Source organism: Lingula anatina, chromosome 7, assembly GCF_051362555.1.
Source record: "Lingula anatina isolate TDL-2025a chromosome 7, LinAna3.0, whole genome shotgun sequence".
Classification (NCBI taxonomy): Eukaryota; Metazoa; Brachiopoda; class Lingulata; order Lingulida; family Lingulidae; genus Lingula; species Lingula anatina.
Window position 1 is genome coordinate 719,642 of NC_141773.1, and position 14,313 is coordinate 733,954.

Consider the following 14,313-nt stretch of genomic DNA (forward strand, 5'->3'; position numbering starts at 1 on the left):
ATCTCCTTGCATTACAGTTGCTGCTTGAAGAAAATGAAAAAATTCGGGGCCAGATTCCATCAATATTTCTACCTCTTATGGATGCAGTTCTCAAAAAGGTTATTTTCTCTTTCAGATTTTCGTAAATGAAGTGTACAACTCGGTCACCCATTAAAATTCATGTACCATTCTATTTATCTATTTGTATGTTTTTGTTAAAGGAAAACCCAATTTCTTAACTTTTAAGCCTTAAATTTGTTTTGAAATTAAAGTGTTGATTGTAATTTCCAATATAACATGCCAGCAGTATCATATTTGTCTCCATTTGTATTTTCCCTATTTCAGGTTGACAATGCTATAAGACCAGGGCTCACCATCCTCACTTGGACATCTCTGAACCTAGACCAGTACTTTGATCACATCCAAACCTCCCTCAGGGAGCTGAGGTTGCTCATTAAACAGGTATAACAATGTGGGCAAATGAAAATTTTTGTAAAAGAAAATAAATGATAGATTTTTAACTGTAGATTACATTCTTCTAAGACTTGAGATAGCTAAATACAGGGAGGTTGACATATTGGGTGATGTAGTTCTCCATAGACCTTAACATTTAAGTTTGCATTTGTTATTTTAAATCTTGTGTTTCCTTATTTTCAGATCAGTGATATCAAAGACACCCATATTGACACTCCTCTCTTGGATATCAGTGAAACCATGCTCTGTGACCTGCCTGAAAAAGAACCTTGGACCATACAGGAATTTCTGGATAAAACAAAGGTAAAACTTTTTTGTCTGTGTTTGGAATAAGTGCTTTAAAGAAGATGATCACAGGTTTTCATATCATTGATTTGTCTTTCAGATTATGTAATTGTCACTCTTAGTTTTTTTTTTTGTTCATGGAGCATGCATCAAGAAATTGAAGTAGAATTTTAATGTCTGAATCAGTAAATTTGAATAAGTTTCTTTTGTTATGTAGACCCTGATATGTAACAATTTGCATCCTTTTTCTTCACTTGTCTGTGGCTTCATCATTAATTGTTCTTCCGCACTTTCAGTTAAAGTGTGAGTCTGAAAGAATATGTAAATCATGTGCTGAAATGTTTGTTTTCCAGAAACACTGTGAAGAATGTGTCGTTGGAATAGAGGCCAAGAGTGAAAAGATAGAAGATGCTGTCATTGAACTCAGCAAGATTTTCCTGACCAGAGCTGGCTATGATTTGGAACCCAAAGCCAGTAAAGGTTAACATTTTGAAAAGAAATATTGTACATATCATAAATAATAACACACGAACACATATACAGGCATGTAATTGTAGGACTATATTACTACTGCAGAGATCATTTGTCTTTGTGTTATTTTACTATTATGTGATGGAATGTTGCAGGATTCAATTTAGCATTATGTTATCTATTCAAGAGAACAGATATTTTGTTTTTTTCACCAGAATCCACCAGTGACCAAACCAGTAAAAAGGAAAAAGATTTAACTTCTCTTATACCATTGAATGTTAGATGATGATACACTTACATAGTGCAAACTTGAACACAACACGACTGGATTCAGATTAGCATTATGCTATCAATTCATGAAAACGGATATATTGCTACAGATAGTGTTTCATTCACCAGAATCCACCAGTGAGCAAGGCTTCGCCAAGATAACTGTAGTGGACACCAGTGAAGATGCTGCTAGTGAGGAAGCCAACAGTGAACAGGAGGAGATGTCTGAGGAAGAAATGTCTCTCAGAGAACAATGTGTGGAACTGAAAAGCTACTTCAACCACAGATTGCTTGATGCTTTGCTCAGGGCAACACGGCTGTCCCTGGATCTCATCAGGAAGAGAGTGTTCTTTCACAAGTATGGCCTAATTTTTACTGTTTCAGATAAGAAGGAAGGGTTAATAAACTTAATCACAAATGCATAGAGTGGGAAACTTTTTCATTTGAATTGCTTAGCATTTACGTGAAAATGAGTGTAATTTGAGTTCTTTTCAGCAGTCACCTTGGCAAGAGGAAAGGAATTGAAGAAGAAACCAGGGATGGAACATTTGACATAGCTTTTTTCAAGGCAGATCTAATTCTTGAAATACCGAATGTGGTAAGTTTGTGTATGTACTAGTAAAGTCTATTAAGTTCAAGTTTTGTTGTTAGTGTGTATTAAGTATATTTGAAGTTTGTTCCGAAAATGTTACCTTTTTTTTTCTTTTCAGAAAAATGCTCATTTGAAATCTTTTATGAAGATTTTGAATATTTTATAATCTGGCATATGTTTATTTTATTTCCTCCCACTGTGGTGGTGGTGGGGTGTTTATAATGTTTATGACACTGCCTTGTTATCTTGTTCTACAATTTTCTAAAAGTCTATATGAAAGGTAAATATATACTATATTGTAGGTGATGAAGGCCAGCCTTGATGACATCCAGCAGGCCATCAACAAAGCCAGTCACTATGTGCTGGAGGTCAGTAAAGGTGTTATACAATGGGGACAGCAGAGGTACCAGTTGGCCTCTGTGACAGATCTGGACCCACACCATCACCACACACCTTATGGGAAGAGGATGATGCAAGGAGAGGAGGACAAAAGTGAGGAAGGGGGACTGTGTATTTGTAATGTCCAGTTTGCTGTAATTCCTTCCCATTCTCCAAGGAGTCTGGATGTAAAAGCCTGGATATATTTGAAAGTGAACTTGCATGTCATGAATCCCAATGTATTGAATATGCAATATTATCTCTTGAAACTATTCCCTGAGTGCTGTGCAGTTGAAATGATGATAAAGAAAGCCAAATAGCCGCAGCTGTTTGCATTATATGTTATAATGTGAAAAATGATAGTTGATAGTTCATTTTTAATGAATCGTATTTGAAATGATCCTGATAGTTGTGATATATACCCAATGTTCTTCATTAAAACTTTCAGAGTACGAGATGGTTCCCATACCAGAGAACAGGCTGAAGAACTACTTCAAGAACATATCTGATCACAAAGATGTGTCCAAAGTGGTGATGATGCTGAGCTCTGCATGCAATTCCTTCAGAGATGTCATTGGTGAGGCCTTGCAGCAGTACAAGATGTATTACTACCTGTGGGAGAAGGACAGGGAGCAGACTGTTACTGTAAGATACTAGGATCACTAAGCCTACTAAAATTCTGTTTGAAATAGATTTTACTGGTAATAACTCTGATATGGACTAAGACCAGTGGGAGAAAGCTAGGGAAGAAACTATTACTGTAAGATGTAGCTTTGTAGTATAATTTTATAGATTTAGATGGTCACAGTTCTCAGACATGAACTTGTTCAATTTTTTGGACATTTTGCTGGTTATATTCATATGCACCTTTTGATTGGTTTAAAGTTAGATTTAAAATGCAATCTAATGTTTGGATTGGCCAAATATAACTGCAATTTTACTTGAAAACTATAGATTTTTATGTGTGAATTGCTTGCTTACCATTATCGCATGGCACTTACCTAATTGAGTGAGGCGTTTGTGTTTCAGGAATTCTTGCAAACTGAGCCCACCCTTTCAGAGTTCAGAGCAGAGATACAACAGTTTGAACGTCTGCAGGAGGAGATTGATGAAATGGAGCTTACTCAAATTGTGGGGCCTATTGCACTCTCAGCAGGTGGGTGACTGTGGCAACATGGTGAATGTTTAAGTGGCGGGAAGTTCCTTATATATTTTAACAAAAGCTGACATGGAAATTGACTTAACATTTTCCAGAATTAGATAAGATGTATGTTATATAGGTTTTACACATTCATTTTATTGAAGGTCTCTTAAAACAATAATTCCATCTCTCTCTCTCTCTCTATGGTGGCATGGTTAATATGACCCTCGATGACTTATGATGCCAGTTTCAGCATCCGATTCCTGGCTGCATATTGTTATTTGTTTGTTGATTTCTGTGTTTACCTTTAGTTTGTTTAGAAACGGGAGCCTTTGTCGGCCTCTAAATTTTCTTCCCAGGAATCTTTAAGGCTAAGCTGAGGTATTTAATAAAGATTATTGTAACATCTTATTGACCATTGTATCCTGACTATCTGCAGGTCCATTGAAGCTGGCTCTGTCAGTGGAGAGGAAGTCCTGGGAGATGATGTATGCCCGCCAGCTGAACATCAAGTACAAGGAGAAGATGGAGGAGATTGGGGAGTTTGTGGAGCAGTACATGCTGAGGCTCAGCAGACCCATCAAAGACCTGGAGGACGTCAGACACTCTATGGAGGGACTGGAAGATATCAGGCAGAACCAAATCAGAATTGATATGACTCTGGGGCCCATTGAGGCAAGTGAAGAGAACAGAATGTAGGACATTAAGATGTTTGTTGGAGATCTTGTGACTGATTTTCATTAAAGAGAAAGCCTTTATTACTGAAATTTACCTGTACTAGAAAACAAAAGCCGTAGGTCGACTGGTTTGCTTACAAAAATATATAAATAATGAAACTGATCTAAAAGAATTGACTTCGAATGATAAACAGTAAATAATATTGATTATATTATAGTAATAACTGCTCCAAAAGAATTGACTTCTCATTATAAACAATAATAGTGATTATAATGATTATTCTGCAGGAGGCATATGCTATGCTGGCCAAATATAACATCAGTGTCACTAATGAGGAGACTAATAAAGTGGACACTTTAAGATACTCTTTCATGAAGTTGATCAGAAAGGCTGTAAGTTACTATTTATTTAGTACAGAATAAATTATGATATTTGATAGCATTGACATTGTTCTGTTCAAACTAATCTGTAGGTATGTCATTGTGGTAGTATGTTTTCAAACATTTGCTTTGGAGATTTTTAATGTGTAATTTTTAAAACCTTGAAACCTTCATTGTGATCTTTGCTTGTTATCAGGGAGAGATACAAGATGAACTTGTCAAAATACAGCCAAATTTCAAGAGTGAATTACTCCATGCTGTCGAGGTGTTCCATCATGATCTTGACGATTTCAGAAATGAGTATGACTCTGTAAGTATCAAGCAAAGAAAGCTTTTAAAGATGTTAACTTCACAGTATCCTAGCTCTGATGGTGTTTAATATAATTGAGAAGCAGTGATTAAGGTGCCATCTTCCTATTAACGAGATAGAATTGTTGCCTCTCATAAAGAACATTCCTTGTTGTACAAGTTTTGTAGCTTTGTGGCTATAAGTTATGTGCCCTTTACATATACGAATAGGAACTTTATATTAATGATATCATTCTCTTCAGATGGGTCCAATGGCAGAGGGAATTCCACCTCAAGAAGCTAGTGAAAGATTGACCATTTACCAAGTGAGTATCTGATTAGGTTTTCATTAACCACTTAAGGAAATATTGAACTATGTCAGCATATAAGAAAATGTTTCATGTTGTTTCCATCATAATATAAAAGAATCAGTAATATTACTGATATTACAGGCAATGTTTAATTAAAGTGATAATGCCAAGGGTGAACAACACTCTAGTATGTAAGGTGCATGTAATATCCAACTAATGAGAAAGCAATCAGAGTATATTGATGCTAAAAGTGTTCACTTCTTGTCTTGTTGTAGAACCGCTTTGATGACCTGTGGCGTAAGTTCAACACATACTCAGCCGGGGAGCAGCTGTTTGGTCTGCCAGTGACAGACTACCCAGACCTGGCCAAGACCAAGAAAGAGCTGACTCTGCTCCAGAAGCTGTATGGGCTGTACAATGCTGTGATGGCAAGTATCAATGGATACTTTGACATCATCTGGACAGAGGTAGATATTGAGAAGATCAATGCGGAGCTGATGGACTTCCAGAACAGGTGGGTTTCTACTTCTTTGCCAAGCTGTTACTGACAAGCACTACATGGGTCTGGACCTTTTGGCATTACATGTGTCTATTGTTGCCCTTGCTGTGCCATTTTCTTGTTAACACCATATAAGGAAAACCTTTTCATTTATAATAGTCTTCCAGCACAGGTATGTTTCTACTTTTACATGCAAGTTTTTTTTTTAATGAAGTAGTTTATTAGTTGAAAAAATGGTCCATGTTTTTGAAGAGGTATGGTCACATTACATACAATATGTACATTTCCTCTTCCTTTATCATGCATGGTGAGGTTAATTAGGACATTTATATTAAAGGGCAGTTGTACATCAACTTTATTTTCAATTTTTAGGTGTCGCAAACTTCCCAAAGCCCTGAAAGACTGGCAGGCCTTCTTGGACCTGAAGAAGAAGATAGATGACTTCAGTGAGTCCTGTCCACTGCTGGAGATGATGGCTAACAAAGCCATGAAGGACAGGCACTGGGACCGTATTGCTAACCTGACAGGACACACCTTTGACTTGGAGAATGAAAACTTTGCTCTCAGAAATATCATGGAGGCACCACTGCTAGAGAGCAAAGAAGATATTGAGGTGAGTTTTTTTATCTTATTGTAAATAGATATTATTCTGAGAAAAATATCTATTTTTATTCAGTTTTTTTATGTGAAAAATTAACTGTATAGCAGAAGTTTCACCATTTTGTAATGTTAAAAGTAGGTTTTTGCATCTTCCAATTTGATTTTTATAGTATTATTGATTGGAAAGTCCTCACAATTCATTACCTAAGTTCTGATCATATGTACTCTGTGTTGTAGGATGTGTGTATCTCAGCAGTGAAGGAGAAGGACATAGAGGCCAAACTGAAGCAGGTGGTGGCTGACTGGAGCAACCAGGTGTTGAGCTTTGCTCCCTTCAAGAACCGTGGTGAGCTGCTACTGAAGGGTGGAGAGATTCAGGAGATTGTGGCTCTGATGGAAGACAGCTTGATGGTGTTGAGCTCACTGCTGAGTAACAGGTGGGTTGTGTATGATGTGAAACACTGATAGAATTGACTACAATTAAAGTTAAGTTGCAAGTTGATAACAGCTCCAAGGCTACCTGATCAAATTTAGATTTCTGTAAGCCTTAGTGTCTTTCCATGTTTGCCATTTCAACTAGTTGTTTTGGAATAGCTTAGATCATGCTTGACAAAATGTATTCATTCTTTTAGCTGGAGTTTGATTTAAATACTATAAGAATGGTATTTTATAACCTATATATTGATGTCGTATCTTTACCCAGGTACAATGCTCCATTTAAGAAGGATATCCAGGAGTGGGTGTCCAAACTGTCCAACACCACAGACATCATAGAGAACTGGATGGTTGTACAGAACCTGTGGGTCTACCTGGAAGCTGTGTTTGTGGGAGGAGATATCGCTAAACAGTTGCCAACGGTATATTTATTTTAAAGTATTTATTGTAACTATTTTAGTTTTTAATTTGTGAATGGTTTATTTATACCGATGTGTGAAAATGATGATTTTGTCAAAGAAATATAAGCACTGAAAGATGAATTATTCTGCACTCGTTTCTAAATTTATACCAATTTTTTTGGCAGTACATCTTCTTAAGTTGTAATGATTTTGATCCATGGTAGTAAGGCACAGTATGACTGATATGTTTTAATTGTGGTGTACAATTATGTTATGCATACCAGTAAGATATATTTTCTATTTTGAAAATAATATTAAACTCTTTAAGAACATTCAGTGCAAGCAAGCCTCTACAGAATTTGTTATGATTCATTTATTTTGCTTAGGAAGCCAAACGTTTCCAAAACATAGACAAATCCTGGGTGAAGATAATGACGCGGGCCCATGAGACTACCAATGTGGTGCAGTGTTGTGTGGGAGATGAAACACTTGGCCAGCTACTGCCTCACTTACTGGAGCAGTTAGAGCTGTGTCAGAAGTCACTGACTGGGTAAGTTCAATTGGAATTTTGAAACATGTCAAATCAAGCCCATACAGTTAAATCATTTTATTGTGATTTGCTATTTACTGTTAAATTTAATTTGCATCAGCAACACATAACTCATCAACTAATAGCTTGAATTATCATTTATTTGAACAAAACTTTGGTAGAAAAAATTGAAATTGACATGAGCATTGCTTTTTAAATTTCAATCTTCACAAAAATTGTTTTCCATTCTAAAAGTAGAAATATGATATTTTCCACTGTGCCAGTGGTTATTGACCACTATGATTATCTTTACTATATGTATGTGTCAAATTCCAGATATCTTGAAGGCAAGAGACTGCTATTCCCTCGATTCTTCTTTGTATCAGATCCAGCCTTACTGGAAATCTTGGGTCAGGCCAGTGATTCACATACTATTCAGGTGGGTAGGCAGTTTGATACTCTGAAATGATTTAAAACTACAAACATGTCATGAGGCCAACATGGTTCCACTCATTTCTCAGTTTTGGTATGCATATTGACTTTTATTTTAAATTTATTTTGTATATATTAAGATGATATCTTTGCTTTTCCAGGCTCATCTTCTGGGAGTGTTTGAAAATGTGAATGAAGTGGAATTCCATGAGAAAGACTATGATAGGATATTGGCTTGTGTGTCAAGAGAAGGAGAAAAAATTATGGTAGCTAGGATATTCTGAAATAATGTTGGGACTTACTGATATGTTTATGCGATGAATGTTTTAGGTCTTAGTTTGGTTTGGTACACAGAAGTTGGTCATTGTTTTAGTTTTGATTTTATCTGATTATATCTTAAGCAATAGTAAACCTGCATCTTGGAAAGCAGGTTACACTGTTATTATAATATGTTGTTACAGGTCATCTTAGACAACTTTGACAATGTCACAACATCACACGACAAACTTGTATTTGACACATTACTCTTTCAAATTTAAGACCTAGGTGAACATTTTACCTAAACTTTTACAACTTTCAATTTTCTCTTCATGTAGCTTGAGACAGAGGTGATGGCCAAGGGTAATGTGGAGACGTGGCTGATGGAGCTGCTTATTCAACAACAGAAGTCTCTCCATGCTATCATCAGAGAGGCGGACAGAGTGATCAATGACTCGGGATTTGACATGCTCAAATTCCTCAATGACTACATTGCTCAGGTATTTTAAAAGAAAGTTTAAATTATTTACACACACGCACGCACGTCATTTGCAAGTGATTGAAGTAATACTATAATAATAATGAACTACTTTCGGAAATGATATTTTATCAGATATTCTGTCAGATATTTTATATTAAATTATTTTGTCATAAAAAGTAAATTGAGATTTATATTATTTAGAAAAATTATTAACAGATTGTATTGTGCCAGAGGGGGCTTATTTCAGCTGTTGATTACAGTTCTGTGTACATGTATACTCTCCAGCACACATGTCAGCATATATATATATATATATATATATATATATATATATATATATATATATATATATATATATATATATATATATATTTGTTCACAAGGAACTGTACTTATATATTACTCTGATTATGACTGTCAGTGTGTTCTACTATGTAGGTTGGGCTGCTGGGTATCCAGATGTTGTGGACCAGGGACGCGGAGGAGGCTCTCACCAATGCCAGACATGACAAGACCATCATGGGGATAACTAACCAGAAGTTCCTAGACATCCTGAACAAACTCATTGAGCAGACCACCCATGAACTGACCAAAGTGGAGAGGGTCAAGTTTGAGACTCTGGTCACCATCCATGTACACCAGAGGGATATATTTGATGATTTGGTGAGGAAATATTAATACTGACTAAATAATCCTGTGTATTATCACATCTTTATTCAAGATTTAGATCCCTTTGTGTAGTTCCCTTTGTACTTATGAACAGATGTTTAGAGTCATGAATATAAATTAATTAATTATTAATTATTGATATAATTATTAAGCAAATTGTGGTTGGTTAATGGAACACTTTTTAAAAAATATTTCAATATACACTGGAATCCGTTACCCTGCAAGCATTAAGTACCATGGATACATTGTACAATCTAGTGAACCCCTTTTTCTCGATCTCTTTTTAGACCAGAATGCACATCCGTAACCCAGCAGACTTTGAGTGGCTGAAACAAGCCAGGTTTTACTTCAAGGAAGACACAGATCAGTGTATTGTATCTGTGACTGATGTGGACTTTATCTACCAGAATGAGTCTCTAGGATGTACTGATAGGTTGGTGATTACACCTCTCACTGACAGGTAAGACTACTCCCAAATATTAAGGGACATGGATAATGATGATGTCTGTATTACTTGCTATGAACGGTCACAATTGTTTTCTGATTTAATTAAGATGTCTGATTTATTCATTTCTTATTATTAGTATTATTGTTTTATTTATATATTTTTTTATTTTTTAATTAATTCATTTTTTTATAGAAAAGGGAGAATTATGTCATGAATAGTTTTAGACTTGTGTGGCCTCATTATTGGGCTTTTGCACAGAATTCATTTCATAAGATGAACAAAATAAACAAAAAGCTCTTTATATCACCCTGATTATTTTACACAATCATGGTACGTGTATGAGTATAACATGCTCATTGCTATGTCCCAGGTGTTACATCACCCTGGCTCAGGCCCTGGGTATGTCCATGGGTGGAGCCCCTGCAGGACCAGCTGGCACAGGCAAGACTGAAACCACCAAAGACATGGGCAAGGCACTGGGAAAGTATGTGGTCGTCTTCAACTGCTCAGATCAGATGGACTTCAGGGGACTGGGAAGGATTTATAAAGGTAGGTAGGCATTTGGAGATTGAGAACAAAGTGGCTAAATAAAGGCATGTGCTAATTTGTCAGTTGAAAAACACATTTAGTATTTTCAATAGACTTTTTGAAGGAGACTAAGGCTTCGTTCACATGGAAAGTCTATTTTCTAAAAATCTATTTTCTATTCGCGGCATATCTTGTGGTCACGGTCTGTGCCCTGAATATCCCGCGGTGTAATTACTGGTAGCGCGAGCCAGTTACTCCCAAAGCTGTAATTAATTCTCGGCTATACAGATACGAGTGCAACCGTCATGATCCGATGGCCAGCGATGCGGCAACGGAGTATGAGATTTTATAGAATGCGAGCACAGCCGAGAATTAATTACAGCTTTGTATAAGTAACTGGCTCGCGCTGCCAGTAATTACGCCACGGGATATTCAGGGCACAGACCGTGATCATAAGATACCGCAAATAGAAAATAGATTTTTAGAAAATAGACTTTCCATGTGAACGAAGCCTAAGTGGAATGTTGTAAGAATAAAATGTCAGGGTTTATATTTGGAGTCTTTTAATTTTGCCTTTTATTTGAGAGCTACAAAACTCATATTTGTTTAAGTCTTTCCTGCTTTCTGTTGGGCAGTTTCTATTTATTTATTTATTTATTTATTTTATTTCATTTAGATTTTTTATTCAAATCCAGGTCTAGCTCAGTCAGGTTCCTGGGGTTGTTTTGATGAATTCAACCGTATTGACCTGCCTGTGTTGTCTGTGGCTGCCCAACAGATCCACATCATCCTGTCTGCCAGGAAAGAGAGGAAGAAGCAGTTCATTTTCTCTGATGGAGACACTGTGGATCTCAACCCAGAGTTTGGATTCTTCATCACCATGGTTTGATATGTTGTTTTTTGTAACCCTGACAACTTTGATGTTTTGTTTGCAGAATGAATGTTCAACAACTAGTATGCTATGTCAAATGACTAATTCATAAACTTGCTTAGAATTTTTTTGTAAATTGAATTTTTCAACTCTCTTGATTGGATTATTCATGGAATCAAAATTCAGATTAAATCACAATTTGTATTTAAAATTTATGGGATAAAATGCGTCAACAATAATTAAAATCTGTTTACCTTTCCAGAACCCAGGTTATGCAGGTCGTCAAGAGCTTCCAGAAAACTTGAAAATTCAGTTCAGATCAGTAGCTATGATGGTACCAGACAGACAGGTAGGAGTTCTTCTAGTTTATTTGAAATATACCTCAAGTAGCTCTCTTGTAATTTAATGCCATGCAAATTATAGTTAAGAGTTGTAAATTATCTGACAATCACCTTTTCTTTAAATTAATGACCCTGTATATTGTTTTCATATATTTGTAGATCATTATGAGGGTGAAGTTAGCTTCTTGTGGTTTCATTGAAAATGTTATCCTGGCCCAGAAGTTTTACACCTTGTACAAACTTTGTGAAGAGCAACTTTCAAAACAGGTACTTGTTTGCATCTTTTTTATATAAAAAAAGAAACATTTTTTGATATATAAACAAGACTTAACTGCCTAAAATTTAATGAAAGTCAAATAAAATGAAATTTACTGGTATTAATTATTCTGAGAACAAGGCATACATTTGTTATGCACTGCCCTCCAACCATGGGTAATTCTGCATCTATTCATAGATTCTAACATTTAATAGTGATATTTTCTGTTTCAGGTTCATTATGATTTTGGCTTGAGGAACATCCTGTCTGTGCTGCGTACTTTAGGAGCACAAAAGAGAGCCAGGCCAACAGAGACAGAGAGCACTATTGTGATGAGGGTGTTGAGAGACATGAACTTGTCTAAACTAGTAAGGCGGTTTTCTCTTTAATTCATTAGATATTTTGAGCTACTTGATAATTGGAAAAAAAAAAGTGGCCGTGTTTGAAAAATGTAGGCCATTGAGATATTTCTTGTGTCCGTGTTAAAAAGATGTTGGAGCCATTTGGTTGAAATGGTTTAGCTTTTAGCAGCCATTCCAGTTGGTTGACTATATACTAATGCCCTTGTAAGCTTGAGGACATGCTCAGCTATTTTCAGTTATAAACTCTCTGTATTAAGGCACTGGTGAAGCCTAACTGTTGATCCTATCTTCAAGGTTGATGAAGACGAGCCCCTGTTCCTCAGCCTGATTGGAGACTTGTTCCCTGGGATCCAACTGGACAATGCCACCTATGAAGAGCTACAGGTGGCCATTGAGAAGGAAGTCAATGATGTCAAACTAGTCAATCATCCATCGTGGAATCTGAAGCTTGTTCAGGTGAGATAACTGGCTCACATAACACTGTAATTACAGAGGGGAATTTCACCTGTTAGTCATAGAGTGCAGTTTAAGTGACATCTCAGTTTATGCCTCTCCTAGTGGCCCTGCTTCTTCCTGCCTACTATTTTCCTTCTTTTTTGCTTAGCATTCTTTAGAAACTCCTAGTTGCGTATTGATAGATGTTCAACACAAAATTTCATTATTTGTTTACAACAAACAATGGTAAAAATTAAGATAAAACCCTCAACCACAAGACCAAACGTTGTGGATTATAATGACTGGACAAAGATGGTTAGAGGTGTTGATCTGGACAAAAGACAATTTGAAAATATGTAATATGTAACACCCATTTTGGAGAAAGTGCTAAAAATGTACACATTTATATCACCTACTTCCAGCTGTATGAGACCCAGAATGTGCGTCATGGTATGATGACCCTAGGTCCCAGTGGAGCAGGTAAAAGCTGCTGTATCCATGTGTTAATGAAGGCAATGACAGACTGTGGAGCCCCACACAGAGAGATGAGGATGAATCCTAAGGCCATCACTGCTCCACAGATGTTTGGGAGACTGGATGTGGCTACTAATGACTGGACTGATGGCATATTCTCTACTTTGTGGAGGAGGAGTCTGAAGGCTAAGAAAGGTATATCTTTTTACATTTGGAATGTGTCCGTTGGGAATATTTAACTGTGGGGAATATTTTGAGACATCTATTTTGTGAACAGCAGAGGTGTACATTAAGGACATTAATAAATATTTTCTATCAATATTAGAAAAATATAGTGAATTCTTTCGGCTGAACCTCAATGGTTTGAATACTGTTACCTTGACTATAAATTTAGACGGTCGTATTTGAAGAAGAGGCATACCTGCATTTGAGTCTTTATTGTTCATTTTTTTAATCCATTCATTAATTTGATTGTTTATATATTTGTTCATGTATTTGTTTTTGTCAACTCTTTCAGGGGAGCACATTTGGATAGTGTTGGATGGCCCTGTAGATGCTATATGGATTGAGAACTTGAACTCTGTACTGGATGACAACAAGACTCTCACTCTGGCCAATGGTGACAGGATTCCCATGTCTCCCACCTGTAAGATTATATTTGAGGTACACAACATTGACAATGCTTCCCCTGCCACTGTGTCTAGGAATGGTATGGTCTACATGAGTTCATCTGCTCTTGACTGGAGGCCAATACTACAGGTATGTTATTACTTAGATCTTTTGATATAAGGCAGATGTATGCAAGGGGTTGGTTATGTTTTTCTTCCATAATTTATAGATTTGTAAGTGTAGAATTCTTTGGGAGGTGATAATCAGAATATAACCATTCTTATAATTTGCTTTATTTACATAAGCACATTAATGGAAAGCAAAATGATGGAAAACAGAAAAAATATTTTTATTAATAGATAAATATATTCTTTGTGTCCCTGGTGTTTTTATAATGAAAGTACTATGGCAGACTTTTTCATTCATGTGAATAATGAT

The 14,313-nt window shown here is 36.2% G+C and overlaps 1 protein-coding gene across 2 annotated transcripts in view; it reads left to right on the forward strand.

Annotated features, from left to right (window-relative positions):
* Positions 1-14,313, forward strand: part of LOC106178862 (dynein axonemal heavy chain 8) — a 72,317-nt gene that overhangs the window by 13,382 nt on the left and 44,622 nt on the right. For both annotated transcript variants that reach the window (XM_087018687.1, XM_087018686.1), the window contains 31 exons: positions 18-98; positions 325-441; positions 637-756; positions 1,092-1,218; positions 1,609-1,837; positions 1,975-2,077; positions 2,374-2,563; positions 2,898-3,094; positions 3,479-3,605; positions 4,030-4,265; positions 4,556-4,660; positions 4,845-4,958; positions 5,200-5,262; positions 5,523-5,761; positions 6,119-6,359; positions 6,584-6,783; positions 7,050-7,203; positions 7,569-7,732; positions 8,048-8,150; positions 8,305-8,409; positions 8,740-8,901; positions 9,321-9,545; positions 9,839-10,011; positions 10,370-10,548; positions 11,223-11,410; positions 11,661-11,747; positions 11,899-12,006; positions 12,229-12,363; positions 12,652-12,813; positions 13,215-13,461; positions 13,784-14,025. In XM_087018687.1, coding sequence (XP_086874813.1) covers positions 18-98; positions 325-441; positions 637-756; positions 1,092-1,218; positions 1,609-1,837; positions 1,975-2,077; positions 2,374-2,563; positions 2,898-3,094; positions 3,479-3,605; positions 4,030-4,265; positions 4,556-4,660; positions 4,845-4,958; positions 5,200-5,262; positions 5,523-5,761; positions 6,119-6,359; positions 6,584-6,783; positions 7,050-7,203; positions 7,569-7,732; positions 8,048-8,150; positions 8,305-8,409; positions 8,740-8,901; positions 9,321-9,545; positions 9,839-10,011; positions 10,370-10,548; positions 11,223-11,410; positions 11,661-11,747; positions 11,899-12,006; positions 12,229-12,363; positions 12,652-12,813; positions 13,215-13,461; positions 13,784-14,025 — 4,923 coding nt within the window. The remainder of the gene's footprint in view (positions 1-17; positions 99-324; positions 442-636; positions 757-1,091; positions 1,219-1,608; positions 1,838-1,974; positions 2,078-2,373; positions 2,564-2,897; positions 3,095-3,478; positions 3,606-4,029; positions 4,266-4,555; positions 4,661-4,844; positions 4,959-5,199; positions 5,263-5,522; positions 5,762-6,118; positions 6,360-6,583; positions 6,784-7,049; positions 7,204-7,568; positions 7,733-8,047; positions 8,151-8,304; positions 8,410-8,739; positions 8,902-9,320; positions 9,546-9,838; positions 10,012-10,369; positions 10,549-11,222; positions 11,411-11,660; positions 11,748-11,898; positions 12,007-12,228; positions 12,364-12,651; positions 12,814-13,214; positions 13,462-13,783; positions 14,026-14,313) is intronic.